The following is a 14,743-nucleotide window of genomic DNA, read 5'->3' on the forward strand; positions in this document are numbered from 1 at the left end:
GAACCCTGGGGAAAATGATTACTAACCATTGCAGTGGGGATACCACCACACTGAAAGGGTTAACTGCTCATTTTGGTCTAGGGAGGAACATAGCAAAAGTGACAGCACGTTCCCCCGCCTCTCTCCTCCACTCCAGTGATGGAATGTCCCCCGGCATCCCCACATCCTATACATTGGACATGCTGATTTATGGGACATTAGACCACTGCAGCGGTGGAGGAGAGAGGCTCCAGCAAGCTGGCTCAGAAGATCAGGTGAATATAACTGTGTTCGTTTCCTCCCTAGGCCAAAATGAGCATTTGGGTAGCCCCACTGCAACGGTTAATAAAATGTGTTCCCAGAGTTCTTCTTTAACTTGAATGGGCACAGTGGCCACATAGAAGGGAGTATGGACACACCTGGCATTCCTGCCGCAGGAAAACATGAAAAAGTCCCTGTGGGAATGGGAGCCAACAGTAGCTAGAGGGGATGTGTTGGGTCACATTCACATGAGTGTCTCAGGTGCAGAGAAGGTGAATGATGTCAGCTTCTAGAGGAGAATGTGAATCTGCAATAACTGGGCTGCTGGGCGATAGCTGCCGTATACGGGTTACTCAGGTTTATTGGGCTGCTGGGTGATAGCTGCTGTATACGGGTTACTCAGTTTTAGTGGGCTGCTGGGTGATAGCTGCTGTATACGGGTTACTCAGTTTTAGTGGGCTGCTGGGTGATAGCCGCTGTATACGGGTTACTCAGTTTTAATGGGCTGCTGGGCGATAGCTGCTGTATACGGGTTACTCAGTTTTAATGGGCTGCTGGGTGATAGCTGCTGTATACGGGTTACTCAGTTTTATTGGGCTGCTGGGTGATAGCTGTTGTATACGGGTTACTCAGGTTTATTGGGCTGCTGGGTGATAGCTGCTGTATATGGGTTACTCAGGTTTATTGGGTGACAGGGACATACCCCAGTAGCTCAGTAGCCTTTATTCAAACACCATGGAATGTGTCAAGGCAGATCCCCCATGAGTGTTCCTACCACTCGTTCTATCCAAAGAAGCTTCCTGAATAAGAAGTGAGGCTTCTACAACATTAAAGGACAAGAGGAATCTCAAGGGATCCCGGTACTATGAATGGTTACATTTATCTGCTGATTCCCTCCAAGATTCTCTAGTATTGTCACATTGTGCCTCTTGTTGTATTTATTCCTTTATGATCCTCGGCTCCATCTAGTGGCCATAATATGGTATTTTTTTCCATTATCTTTTGTTGGAGGAGTTGGGTGGAAAATTGTCGGCCGAATAGTGACTGCAGCCAATCAGCTGCAGTTACTTGTCAGGTATTCTGACAGCTGCGGGCGCAGGAATACAATAGCCAACAAGGCAGATTCCTCCATGCATGCTCTTCAGCATGGACGGGTGAATCAAGTAATGTTTCTTGTTTAGTCCACGGGGCCGAAGAAGAAAAGTCTTAACCCCTTCATGACTGAGGCCCTTTTTTCATTTTTTGCACCCATGTTATATTCCACATTTTAGGCCTGAAAATGACGTAAAACCCAGCAACATTATATATTTTCAATGGCCAACTTCAAAGTCCACAGCAGCAAAAAGGGGTTACAACATGGTATGGAGTGCGTTTGAGCTAGCCAACCAAAAACTAGCTTGGGGCGGACAGTGCAGCTTTGAGTTTGTTTTAACCCTTTGGTTGCCAATGCCATAATGTATAGGACTCCAGCCATACCACATTCACCTATATTAAGACACGATGGAATGTGTCAAGGCGTTCCATTGTGTTTATACTAACGTGACTGAGTTACCCACGTTATCACAACACAACAACACAATGCATGTTTTTGAGGTACCACACGCTGTGCGATGCTGCAATGCACACCTGCGATAGGCTGCCATTGAGAATAAAGGGCAATGCAGTACTTTGTACCGTATTAGTGTGCAGTACAGTGCTCTGAACCCCACACTTTTACTGTAACGCAGTGATGTGAACTGGCTATTAGAGTCCCAGGTTTGCTGTTTCCAGGTCTATGCAATGCTAGGGGTTGAGGCAAAGGCAATGATTGGCTGTGCCTTTCTGAGCAACCTTTCTGGAAACAGCGGTCCCAGTATATTTCAGACGGTCCAAGCAAGCCTCAATTTTTGTTTGTTCAGCCAGCAGTTTGAACAAAAAAAATACAACAGCATGACCCTTCAAAATGACTCATTGCAGTAGGTTCTAGACTCCTGATCCTCTCTCTACCTTTCAGAATAAAATATTCTCAGCTTTCTAGGTCTGTGATTGTAAACCAGGAGTGTCAGTGTAATCAGACAGAGATGATCAGGAGCAGTGTGGGGGGGGGGTGGGGGGTCATACTTGCTGGAGTGCATCATTTTGGAGGGACCATTCACACCACATCCAGATTATCTCCAGACCAAACCAGATTGTTTCCGGACCCAAAATGCATCCTAATGTATCCCTATGCTCTGTTCACACCAGCACAGTCCATTCCAGACCAGACCAGACCAGAAAAATACTGCATGTGTCATTTTGTCTGGTCTGGAATGCACTGGAACGCATGGAAACACATAAAAAAACACATGCAAACGCACTGGGCCGCAGCTAAAAGCCCTGTTTAAGCTTTTAAAAAAAACAGCGCCGGAACGCAACAAAATTGCGGTAAAGTTGTGGTAAAAACGCAGCAAAATGCAATGCACCGTGTTCCAGATCTGGTCCAGTTCTGGTCTGGAAAACGGTATGAACCTGGCCGGAGGGTCTGGTAATGAGCAGTTGGGGAAGAGATGTAACTTGTGGTTTTTACATTTCAGACTCCAATGTAGTTTCTGAAGTTAAATATTTACTGAAATGAACTTGTCATACCGTTATTTAGGGCTGGTTCACACCATAGCATTGCACTAAAGGCATCCATGAATTTAGCACACGCTATCATACACCGCAATGCACCGCACACTGGGTGTGCTGGGGAGTTACCATTCACACAAACACACCTCCCTACATGCATGCATTGTACTTCAATAACATAAATTGTACTGACAAGTGGTGAAAAAGAATAATGCGTGCACTTTTTTTCTCATCCCGTGGTACCATGGGATGCAGCGCAATCAATGCATGCTTACTGGGAGGTGTTTTGGGGTACCATTCAGAATTAACGTAAACGCACCAGTGCACCTAGCATGCAGCATTGTCCTGTGCGACACCGTGCAGTAAACGCAGATACTGTGCCTTTAGCAGAACAAAATAATGTGGCGTGAATCAGCCTTCAGTGAGCGGCAATATGTATCAGGCTTTACCACTGGCATCACTTTATATAGCAATAACGAATGTCACATAATTCCTGAATGACGGACATAATTTAGCAAGAGTTATATTCAGATTTTATGCCAAGTCCATGCGAAAGTTTATTTCACACTGACCCTTTAAAGTGACACTAAACTCAGGAGTTAGGCTTAGTTCACACCAGAAACTGCATCACAACTGTGTGCGTCTGCGCATTTGCACTGCAATCCGTTTTGATGAGTTTTGACACGTTTGTGATGCGTTTTTGATGCGTTTTTTTCCCTGCATGTCCCTGGATGATGCCACAATCAATTCTGTTGTTTTTTTTGTATGCATTCTGTTGCGTTTGCACTGCGTTTTGATGCGTTTAGTGCAGTTAGATGCAGGTAAAATAGGACAAGCAGTACTTTTTCTGACTGCAGTTGAACGGACTGCAATGGTGTGAATTAGGCACAAGAAAGCCCATAGGAAAGCATTGAGATGTATTTTAATTGCAGCAGTTGAAATAAACGGACTGCATCACAACTGCATATGGTGTGAACTGGTCCTAAAGGAGAACTATGAGGTGAGTGATTATCACTCAACCTCATAGTTCGAGCCGACGTGTGACAATGCAACTGTCACGACGGCTCAATAGATCGTGGAAGTGAGCGAACACATACCGTCGCTCGCTCATTTCTCGATCATCTCCCTGCAGAGAGCAGTGACTGTCACTCACGGCTCCCTGCAGGGATTCCCCCCTCTCCGATCCTCCAGTGCTGACTGGCGGAACGGACGGGGGAGGGGGCGGTTACAGGTGGCTCTGCCTCTAGATAGGCAGAGCCAGCTGTCAATCATGCAGCTGGGTGGATCTCAACAGTGATGTCAGGATCTGTCCCGGCTGCCGCGGTCTCAGTATACCGCGAACTGTAGTTCGCGGTATACTGAACTTTGGGTCACGGGAGGACGCTAGTTTATGTCCTCCCGTGACCCTTAGGAGAACTATGGGGAAAAACACTTACCCCATAGTTCTCCTTTAAATCTTAAAAATACATTCAAGTACCTTATCTATTAATAAAAATGTATCTTATTTGTGTATCACTCGGCTGTAGATTCTCAAATCCTCTCTGAATTGGTGCTGACACTGTCCTTCCTTCTGGAGGGGGGCTACTTTTGTTCCCTATGGTCCCAGTGTGTGTTGTAAAGTAGCCATCGCTCTAAGCTCACTCCTGAGGTGTGCTCAGTTGTTCAGCCGCTGCGAGTGCTGAGTTAGAAAACCGCCTCTGAACACTATGCTGCCAGTCAGCGCTCAGCAATGCTTACTTAGCACTCACAGCAGAAGTGAAAGTAGCTGCAGAGTGCTGAGGGTGACAGAGAGGTGGGGATAGAGCACCAACAGCCATTTTAACTGTGGGCACACCTGACAGAGCTGGGGAAAGGTGCCTGAACCTTGGTGGAGGAAATCAATTTAGTGTGGGGACCTACAATTTAATGTTTTGGTGATCGAGCACACTAAATATTCATTGGAAAATGGTATGTATTAGTCAAAATTATTATCCTCTGCCATTTTTCTTAGCACTGTGCAGCCGAAGTGTTCAGTGAGGCCGCTGCAGCAAACTGACGTGCTCCAGAACAGTGACTCAGCGATTGGCTAAGAAACTGAACACGCCTCAGGACTACAATCTCAGATTTACTAATTTGTAGTTTGATTGTAGTCTATCAGATAAGCGAGCTTGGAGCGGTGGCTATTTTACAACACACACAGGGACCATGGGGAACAAAAGTAGCCCCCCTCCAGAAGGAAGGACAGTGTCAGCACCAATTCAGAGATGATTTGAGGATCTACAGCCAAGTGATACACAAATAAGATACATTTTTGATAATAGATAAGTTACTTGAATGTATTTTAAAGATTTAACTCCTCAGTTTAGTGTCACTTTAAGTCTGAAGGGGAGGAACTACAAATGACCATTAAAACCACCTGTTTATGAAAGGCTGAAAATCAACATTGGGCTGCTGTGTGATAACCCAACAGGAGTAATGTATTTACACCTAGCTAACAGGAGCAAGTATAAGAATCTTCATTTATCAACTGCTTTAGAAGACTGGGACATGATACAAGAACTCAAACAGTGTGTTACTATAGATCAGTACTTTGCTGGTAAGCACGGTGTAATAATAGAAATGTTTGAGCATCAATGACCTCTGTGTACTGTGATCACGTAGGGCTAGTTCATATGGGTGGTAATGGAAGGGATTTGGTGAGCATTTAAAACCCTTCAGCTTAATAGCAACTTCTTTATAGTGACAGCGCTCCTAGCTTGGTCTGAGTATACCATTTGAGTACTGATACCCAGAATGATAATAAGCAGCATGAATGACACAAGGATCAAGGTGGCATGTTGGAGATGGGTTTGGGTTGAATTTGATAGACATGCACTTTTTTTTTTCTCTACCTACATAACTACTAATGGCTAAGTAGTATTGGAATTATTAATGGACATATATATAATAGTTGTGTGCGTGTGCTTTGCTTTCATATCTGGATAGATGAGGTCCTATAGTTAGTTCTCTATGCTGGCTGGACTGTAGATATAATTCTGTGCCTATGTGTGTATGCTCACAGCGGGCTGGCAATGCTACAGTGGTCAGTTTGGAAGAGGACGTCACATCATTACAACCACCTGTGTTGCAGCCTATGAGTTTTACTAGAGTGCTGGTTATTTTTTTGGGGGGTGATGTTTTGCTCCTGTACCCCAGCCAGCCACCTTAGGTCTGATTAACGGTGCCCACACACCTTCCGATCGTACGATAATCGCAGGATATCCCGTGATCGTACGATAATTGCAAGGTGTGTGAACGGCATGCCCAGTGGCGGAGCTAAGGAACAAAGGGCCCTGGTGCAAATCCGCCACTGGGCATGCCACCGTTTCTACTGTACGGTCGCACGACTTTTGTCTTACGAACATGTTTGAAAACCAGCCGAGAATCGTACGATTTTCGGCTGGTTTGTGGCATGATCGTAAGATAATTGCCCCACGGGCCGGTGTGCTCAAGCGCACACTGCCCGTTCAGCATTGCGGTCATCGGAAGCCCGCCCCTCACTATGTACTGACAAAAAAGCTGTCATCTAGGTTTGAACCCAGCCTTAAGCTGGCCATACACCTATAGATTATCTGCAGATTTTCTTTGGCCACTTGGAAAAAGTGCAACAGATTCTTCCATCTTTTGTCTCCCGAGCAGGCTTGAAAACCCGCCGAGAATTGTACGATTGTCGGCGGGTTAGTGGCGTTCTCGGGAGACAAATGCCGCAGGGCCGTTGTGCGGAAACGCACACTCCCCGTGCGGCATTGCAGTCATCAAAAGCCTGCCCCTCAGCAGGGCGGGCTTGCGATGATCGCAAGTACGATCTGCCTGTCCAAGATGGGCAGATCGTATGTTTTTTTAATTGCCTTACAACCATCGCAAGACAAAAGTCTTGCGATGGTTGTAAGGTGTATGGCCAGCTTTAGGCCTATTATCTGGACATGCAAAAATGTAAAGTGTGTATTTTATTAGCTGAAAATGCTACATTTTAACGTGTATATTATATTAATGAATAGGCGCTGAACAGAAGATGGACCGATTGTCAGTAAAACGTGAACAAAGCCTAGGGGTGCTTTCCTGTATGTCCAAGGAAGAAACTCCACAGGGTGAGCATGCCACTTAATATTGTACCATTCAGCTAGTAACATTCTCTAGGTTATATGTACAGCTAGAACTTCGTTTTTGAAGTCAGAATGTCATTGGCAATATGTTTAAAGAACAAAGCTGGGTGTTTAGAAAATGAACCCTTGCAGTGGGACTACCCCCACTCTGAAAGAGTTAAGTGCTTATTTTGGTCTAGGGTATCAAATGAAGATCTATTCACCTGAATGCTGTTCCTGTGTTTTGAGGTAAATCAGATTGCACAAGATTTAATCATTTAGGATGAATGTGTAATTCAAACAGTTTGGATAAGAATATAAAAGGTGAGGGGTTACTGGAGAGGGTTTAGGGGGTCAAAATATATTTTTTGGGGAATGTTTGTTTTTTATTGTTTTTTATTCCAGTCTTGTAATTTGCACATTTGATTGAAAAATAAAAAAAAGGGTAAAAAGAAATGCTAGTTTTACTATAGATAAAATAAAATGTGCATAAAAAAAAAAACTATTTAGAAATCCCTATTGAGGTGACAACGCTAGGTACCATGCAGTGAAATCACTGAAGTGTTGCAACCCCTGGCAGCCCCTGTGGGCTTTATGACTTCAAGACAATTATACATTTGAGGAGGAAGTTTTACAGACGTTTTCACTATTGATAACCCTCCTCCTCATTGCCATTCAGCACAGGAACCACCTAGGTCAGGGGTAGGCAACCTTGGCTCTCCAGCTGTGCTGAAACTACAAATCCCATCATGCTTCTGCCTCTGGGAGTCATGCCTGTGGCTTGCAATGCCTTATGGGATTTGTAGTTTCAGCACAGCTGGAGAGCCGAGGTTGCCTACCCCTGACCTAGGTCCACCCCCCGCCCGCCCCAGGCATCCTGATTGACAGCATAGTGTTGTCCACATCACTATGAAGAGGGGCAAATGTGGACCTACATGGCATCAGTAGGCAGTGACAAAGTGCACACCCTCTGATCCCTACCCCCAGCCCCAGTGCTCTAAAGAGGTCTTCATCACAATGACTCAATGCGCCCCATGGCCTGTCCCAGAGGCACAACAGGAAAAAAAAATATTTGCTGAAGAATTGAAAAGAAAGTCTTATTATATTGATTTTATATAATTCTTTTCAGGTCCGATTGCATTATTATTTGTACTGAATATACACATCTATTGTAGAGATACTGTTTTCTAGTTTGCTCCTTTTTGGTCTGCTAAATATTCCATTCAAGTGTTATGTTATATCAGTTTATGAAATCTTGTAAGCTTCTGATGCTCTAGAACTGTGCACAAGGAAGGGTTTGGAGAAGAGGAGGTGGCTGTTTCTTGTAATCCTTCAGAAATTAAGTAGGCAGGGCTGGCACCACCTGCTTTGAAATTTGGAGCTGTGTTCGGCACTATATTTCTATATCAGCAGTTATTTTTCTGTACTTGCAGCTTGTGTAAAGGGATAAAACATTGTTTTGTGTGTGTGTGTGTGTGTGTGTGTGTGTGTGTGTGTTTCAGAGATGTGATAAATGTTGCCCCCCCCCCCCCTTTTTTTTTTTTTCTCCTCATTGCCTTATGTGCTAGTATTCACACATATAGCAGTGACCTGCCTTTTACTGCAGCAGGGCAATGTAAGTCACAGCTAAGTCACATAGAAAACAACTGTTTACAACACATCATGGGTATGATGATGGTGGTGCATTGTGGAAAAATTCAAACATACTGCATTTAAAAAAAAAATGAAATGTGTACCATTTTGTTATGACATGTGTTCTCCCTACTACAGATTGCAGAAAATGATCCCCCATCTACACCCATACCTCCTCCACTCTGTATCCCGAGGTGTTATGGCAGGAAGGTACACATACGGAGAAGTCTCTCTCAGTACGAAAATTGGCCACGGCCTCCAATCAATTATTGCAACTTAATATCTCTGGCACTAAGGAACAGTAGTGACGGAAGTCTAAATGTACAACAGATTTACAGCTTTGTTAGGTGAGCTGATAACAGGCATGTTATTTTTCTGTTACTGAAGCTGTATGCCAAGTCAGATATGAATATGATAAAACAAAGCTATTCTATGCACAGATCAGCCATAATAATATGACTGCCTGACTAATATCGAGTAGGTCCCCTTTTGCTGCTTAAACAGCCCTGACCCATCAAGGCATGGACTCCACTAGACCTCTGAAGATATGCTGTGGTATCTGGCACCAAGCCGTCAGCAGCAGATCTTTTAAGTCCTGTAAGTTAAATGTTTAGGTAGGTGGTATGTGTCAAAGTAACATCCACATGAATGTCAGGACCCAAGGTTTCTCAGCAGAACGTTGGCCAAAGCATCACACTGCCTCTGCCAACTTCCCATAGTGCATACTGGTGTCATCTCTTCCCCAGATAAGGGACAAACACGCACCCGGTCATCCACATGATATAAATGAAAAGGTGATTTATCAGGCCAGGCCACCTTCTTCAATTGCTCCTTGGTCCAGTTCTGATGCTCATGTGCCCATTGTAGGCGCTCTTGGCAGTGGACACAGGTTAGCATTGGTACCCTTACCGGTCTGCGGTTTTGCAGCCCCATACACAACACACTGCAATGTAGTGTGTGTTCAACACCTTTCTTTTGGAACCAGCATTAACTTTTTTAGCAATTTGAGCTACAATAGCTCTTCTATTGGATTGGACTACGCGGCCAGCCTTCGCTCCCCACAAGCATCAATGAGCCTTAGCTGCCAATGACCCTGTCGCCAGTTCATCGGTTTTCCTTCCTTGGACCACTTTTGGTAGGTCGTGACAATTGCAGACTGGGAACTTCCCACAAGAGCTGCAGTTTTGGAATTGCTATACCCCTGTCGTCTGGCCATTGCAATTTGGCCCTTTGTCACATTCGCTTAAATCCTTACACTTGCCCATTTTGTTTCTGCTTCCAATGCATCAACTCCAGGGACAAAATGTTCACTTGCTGCCTAATATATCCCACCCACTTACAGGTGCCATTGTAATGAGATAATCAAAGTTGTTCACTTCACTTTACATTGGTCATAATGTTATGGCTGATCGTGTATATGATCCGTGTGCTTCTTCTGTTTCTATATGTACGGCCTAATAAACCTTTATTCTCGAACAAAAATAGGAGCATCATCCTCTTCACTGGACAATATAATAGGATTTATAATTATACTAATAGGAATTCTGTACTCGCCATAAAATAATTTTCTTCGGACAAAGGAAATCGTTACCTCTAGGTTTTATTGTCGCCTACAGGAGGATTGGGTACTGGCAAACAAAGAACTGTAAGCCAGCTCAGGATAATCCTTCCAACAAGACAAGCATGTCTCAGTTTTGTAGCATGATCATAAACACAGAGGGGTGGGACCCGTGTCTCTGTCTACTCCAAGCAAATAATTTTACTGTGAGTCCAAAATATATTTTCTTTCTCATCCCATGAGGGAAAGAAAGTATTTAATTTATGGGATGCCCAGCCTGAATGATTGTCTGCATGAGCCACTTTGAGATGGTGGAAGGAGTGCATCCTTACAGGGTCCATCTGAGATGACAAAAATGTAATCTGCCTTTCTGAAAGAAGCAACAGCTGGGAGACTCTCATAGCCCAAACTACATTCAGACAATGGAGAGAAATGTCCTGTTGGTGAATTGGAGCCGGACAGAGAGAATGAAGAATAATGTCCTGGTGAAGTGAAGGGCAGAAACTACCTTCGGCAAGAAGGAGGTCCTGGGCCTCGATGCCAACTTGTCCCTATGCAAAACCAGAAAGATATGCCTGGAATGTATACGACTGACAAGACTAAATCTTGACGTTCTGCTCAGGACAGTAGCCAGTTCACCTCTTTTACCCCAGCAAGACCTCTGGACCCACCAGCAAGAACAGAGCTTTGGAAAGGGCTTCCAACCACTTATCGGTTGGGTCTGCCCTATACCAAAATAGTAAGCACCTAGTTACGTGGGACACAGCCAGGTCTACAGTGGGAATAGACTATTTCTGCACAAATTCCTCACCAAATGGATACATGCTTATCAGGCTGGTGGATGCAAGAGGAAAGTCTTGGCTTTAACAGTTCTAAATGGCCCAAGACTGCAAATGGCACTGGTAGAAGCATCAGGCTGATCCCAGAGTTTCAGTGGTGCTCACTGCAACAGTTAGAGCTGTAATGGTCCACCTTAAATTGGGAGTAATCGCAGTAGACTGCAACTTCTCTGGGGCAAGCTTATCAGTCAAGGACTGGAATGACTCCGAATCAGAATCTCTGCTTAGAATGATGATGGCTCAGAAACTACTAAGGCCATGGGCAAATCACATATAGGATCTGCAGGAGGGGGTTTGGGAACACACTTGTGGTAATCGGAGTCAATAAATAGCTGGCTGGTTTGGGTCATAAAGTCATTGCGCATGCGTGTGACATCATCACACACGTGCCCCCTGACGTCATCGCACATGCGCGTCATCTTTGTGATACCCGCCGGCGGCCATCATGGTGATGGATGCTGGCAGAGAGGAGGGGATGTTCACCCAGCAAGATAAGGTATGCCGCTGGGTCCCCACCTCTCTCTCCTGCAACTGTTGGACTCTCGGTCCAGGACAGAGTGCCCGACTTTTCAGAGGGGGTGATACACGGGTGCAGGCCGCATCTTATTCTACCACCCCCTTGTGACGCCACTGCTCATAGTCTGGAGATGACCATGCTAGATGACGTCTATCACACAAAGCTCCAACAGTAATGAATAAAGAAGAAAAAAGGTACTAGCAACAAGTAACACAGCAGAGCTGAAGAAAAGACGTCTAGTCTTCTAGGACACTAGCAACAAAATGAGACATGTTGAGGAGGGGTTATCCTGAGCTTTCCTCTGCAAGTTTTTTTTAATTTGTCTTCTCTTTTTTTCCCCTTTTTTTCCAGGGAGCATTTTCCATTTTTTCGCGCTGCCCCAGATGGTTGGAAGAATACTGTACGCCACAACTTGTGCTTCAGCAGCAGCTTTGAAAAGATTTCAGGGTGGGTGTGTGCTGATGGACACCGGCGATCCTGCCTGTGGAAACTTACATGCCAGGGTCGTAAAAAGTTCCGCACAGAAATGCTAGCCTTATCAGATGAGCTACTGCGTATATTACGAAGGAGCATGAGCAAACCAGGTACAATATGCCCACTATATTTTACAGCTTTTTCTGCAATAAGGAAACTATACCAAGTTCATATGCTGTATTCTTTAATAGAAGGTAGTAGATGTGGTAGGAACCACGTGTATGCAATCAGGGGTTAAAATCTAGTCCAAATCAGAGACAACATCTTTTCTTTAAATATGGAGCAGGTAAAATGACTAAATATAGCAGGTTAAAGCACATGACCTGCAGCAGAAATACACCTAAGATGCGTTTCCCAGTTGCTTATAGACATATGTGAGCTCTACTCACCCTTTCCATTATCTTACTGGTTGACAGCACAGTTCTTCTCCTCCCAGTTTGGGGAACGCTCCCAGTTCATAACTGTAACTCACTTTTTGTCTTCTTCATAGCTTAAACCTTTTCAGCTGACCTTACTGAGTAGACCAGAAACTGGAACATTATTTCAAATATCTGCTCTTAAAGCAGAACTGTGGCCATGCTAAAGACATTCAGACAGAGATTTGTTCTTAACAATCATTTTGAAACCTTTACAAACCCACACTGTCCTATGTAGTTAAAACCATCATGAAGCAATTCATCCTCAAAGTTTATTGGGAAGCACTGAAGTCATTCAGAGTACCTGCTCTGTGTCTACACTGATTAGAATGCTGCCAGGCTGCTGTGTCATAACTGGCTGGTTGGGGGGCAAGGAGTAAAATAAGGGTGAAAATGTTTTTACTGTCAATTTTGGGGTTTTTTCCACAGTGCCTGCAGCAACAGAGATCACTGAGAGCTTTGTTTTTAAAGCTTATTTACTGCTTGTTAAGAATAATGTAAATATGGGAACATCAATAGCCTGGCCACAATTCTACTTTAAAACCAATATTGGGTCAAACACTGCGTGTCCAGTAATTCTACCTAGTGCTCCCAACAGTTCAGCTCTTGCACCTGTATACACCTTATGGACCAGAACAATTTTTACATTTACATCTATACACAAAACAGTTTTTTTTAAACTAGTGTACATCCCTCAGTCGCAAACCATTGAATCCAACTCAACCCTTATCCTCAGCCAAAGTTGCTGTTTACAGTTAAAATACTACTAGCAAGAAACCTTTTTTTTTTTTAATATGAAATAAGCCCAAAATTTTCAGTTGTCAGGCCCTGCTATGCTGTACACCCCAAGTATAGACTGTCCATGAGTTTCAATTGATAGTAAGTCTGATACATATTATACATGTAAAGTATTACAGTACTGAGTGATAATGGTGTTTACATTTCCAGCACTCATGGAGTTGATGTTTGGGATGTGAAGAATTCAGCCAATTGTCCTTTCTTTTTTTGTTTCCTGAAGAACATTTATTTTCCTTTTCCGACCTTCTAAGAATGATTGATTGTTTTCATGTAATCCTGAATTTAAGGATAAAAAAATGTACATATTTTGGTGCTAATGTTATTGTTGTATCGCATTAACCTGGAAAGTAATATTTCTAATATGATTGAATGATCTACTTTATCTATAACTTATTTATGATGTATGTCTTGCTGTATCGGGGCCAAGACTCCCTAGACAGAGCTTTTGCCATCTGGCAAACATGTAGGGGGCTAAAAAAACAAACTAAGGACTGTGTCTTATTCATAGGATACGTATAGATGACTTTCCATAAATACTGTTTGTAATAACCATTATATGAGATGCAGAAATAAAATTACAATGAACCCATGAAACATTGGATGTTGGATTCATTCACAAAACTCTTTATATATAAATAACAATCCTCTACAGAGAATTTAAAGTGATAATAAAATCAAAATGTTAAAGGAGAACTATGGGGTCAGTGTTTTTCCCCATAGTTCTCTTCAGGGTCACGGGCGGACATAAACTAGCACCCAAATCTCAGTATACCGCGAGCTATAGCTCGCAGTATACTGAGACCGCCGCAGCCGGGACGGATCCCGACATTACTGTCGAGATCCACCCAGCTGCGTGATTGACAGCTGGCTCTGCCTATCTAGAGGCAGAGCCAGCTGTACCCGCCCCTCCCCTGTTCGTTCCTCCAGTCAGCGCTAGAGGATCGGACAGGGGAGGGGGGCTCTCTGCAGGGACATGATCGAGAAGTGAGCGAGCGACGTAATGTGTTCGCTCACTTCCCGATCTATTGAGCCGACCTGTGACTGTTTCATTGTCACAGGTCGGCTAGAACTATGAGGTTGAGTGAAAATCACCCACCTCATAGTTCTCCTTTTAAGCTATTTCAAATACTGATATCACTTACAATGTATGCTGCTCCTTGATGTTTAAAAGTTTGTTTACGGCAGAATCAGTTGGTCCCCTGAGCACTAGTCCTGACTTCCTGTTTTAGGGTGGCTCCTTTCCCTTGCAGGATCCTATAGATTCAACCTTGTGTGTGTGCTACCGTGTTTCCCCGAAAGTAAGACCTACCCCGAAAATAAGACCTAGCACTATCGTCAGGGATTTCTGTAATATAAGACCTACCCCGAAAATAAGACCTAGTTCGGTGGTAGATCTCATATTACAGAAATCCCTGACCTGCTCCAAATCATTACTGAGCCGAGCGGCTCTTTATCATCCTGACCACGAAGTTCGGATCGGCTGACAGAGCACCCAGAGCGGCTCCCTGGACTGCATCAGAGCGCTAGCCGCAGCTCCCTCCCGCCCGGCACGCAGCTCCCTCCCGCCCGGCAGGCAGCTCCCT

General features: G+C 44.2%; 1 protein-coding gene across 1 annotated transcript; it reads left to right on the forward strand.

The window, feature by feature from the left end:
- Positions 1–5,280: 5,280 nt before the first annotated feature.
- FOXR1 (forkhead box R1) lies at positions 5,281–13,339 on the forward strand. The gene is made up of 6 exons (XM_018572697.1): positions 5,281–5,401; positions 6,843–6,932; positions 8,495–8,541; positions 8,697–8,905; positions 11,824–12,056; positions 13,311–13,339. Exons 1-6 carry the CDS (start codon positions 5,281–5,283, stop codon positions 13,337–13,339), a joined length of 729 nt encoding a protein of 242 aa, XP_018428199.1.
- Positions 13,340–14,743: the final 1,404 nt, after the last annotated feature.

The sequence above is a fragment of the Nanorana parkeri genome, unplaced genomic scaffold, assembly GCF_000935625.1.
Source record: "Nanorana parkeri isolate BGI_ZX_2015 unplaced genomic scaffold, ASM93562v1 scaffold2110, whole genome shotgun sequence".
In the NCBI taxonomy this organism is placed as follows: Eukaryota; Metazoa; Chordata; class Amphibia; order Anura; family Dicroglossidae; genus Nanorana; species Nanorana parkeri.

Excerpts from the sequence above, each read along its gene's own strand:
- FOXR1 (XM_018572697.1), top strand. The coding sequence starts at position 5,281 with ATGTATTTACACCTAGCTAACAGGAGCAAGTATAAGAATCTTCATTTA. Across the intron at positions 8,542-8,696 it reads TTTTACTGCAGCAGGGCAAT|ATTGCAGAAAATGATCCCCC; the intron begins GTAAGTCACAGC and ends TCCCTACTACAG. Across the intron at positions 8,906-11,823 it reads CAGATTTACAGCTTTGTTAG|GGAGCATTTTCCATTTTTTC; the intron begins GTGAGCTGATAA and ends CTTTTTTTCCAG.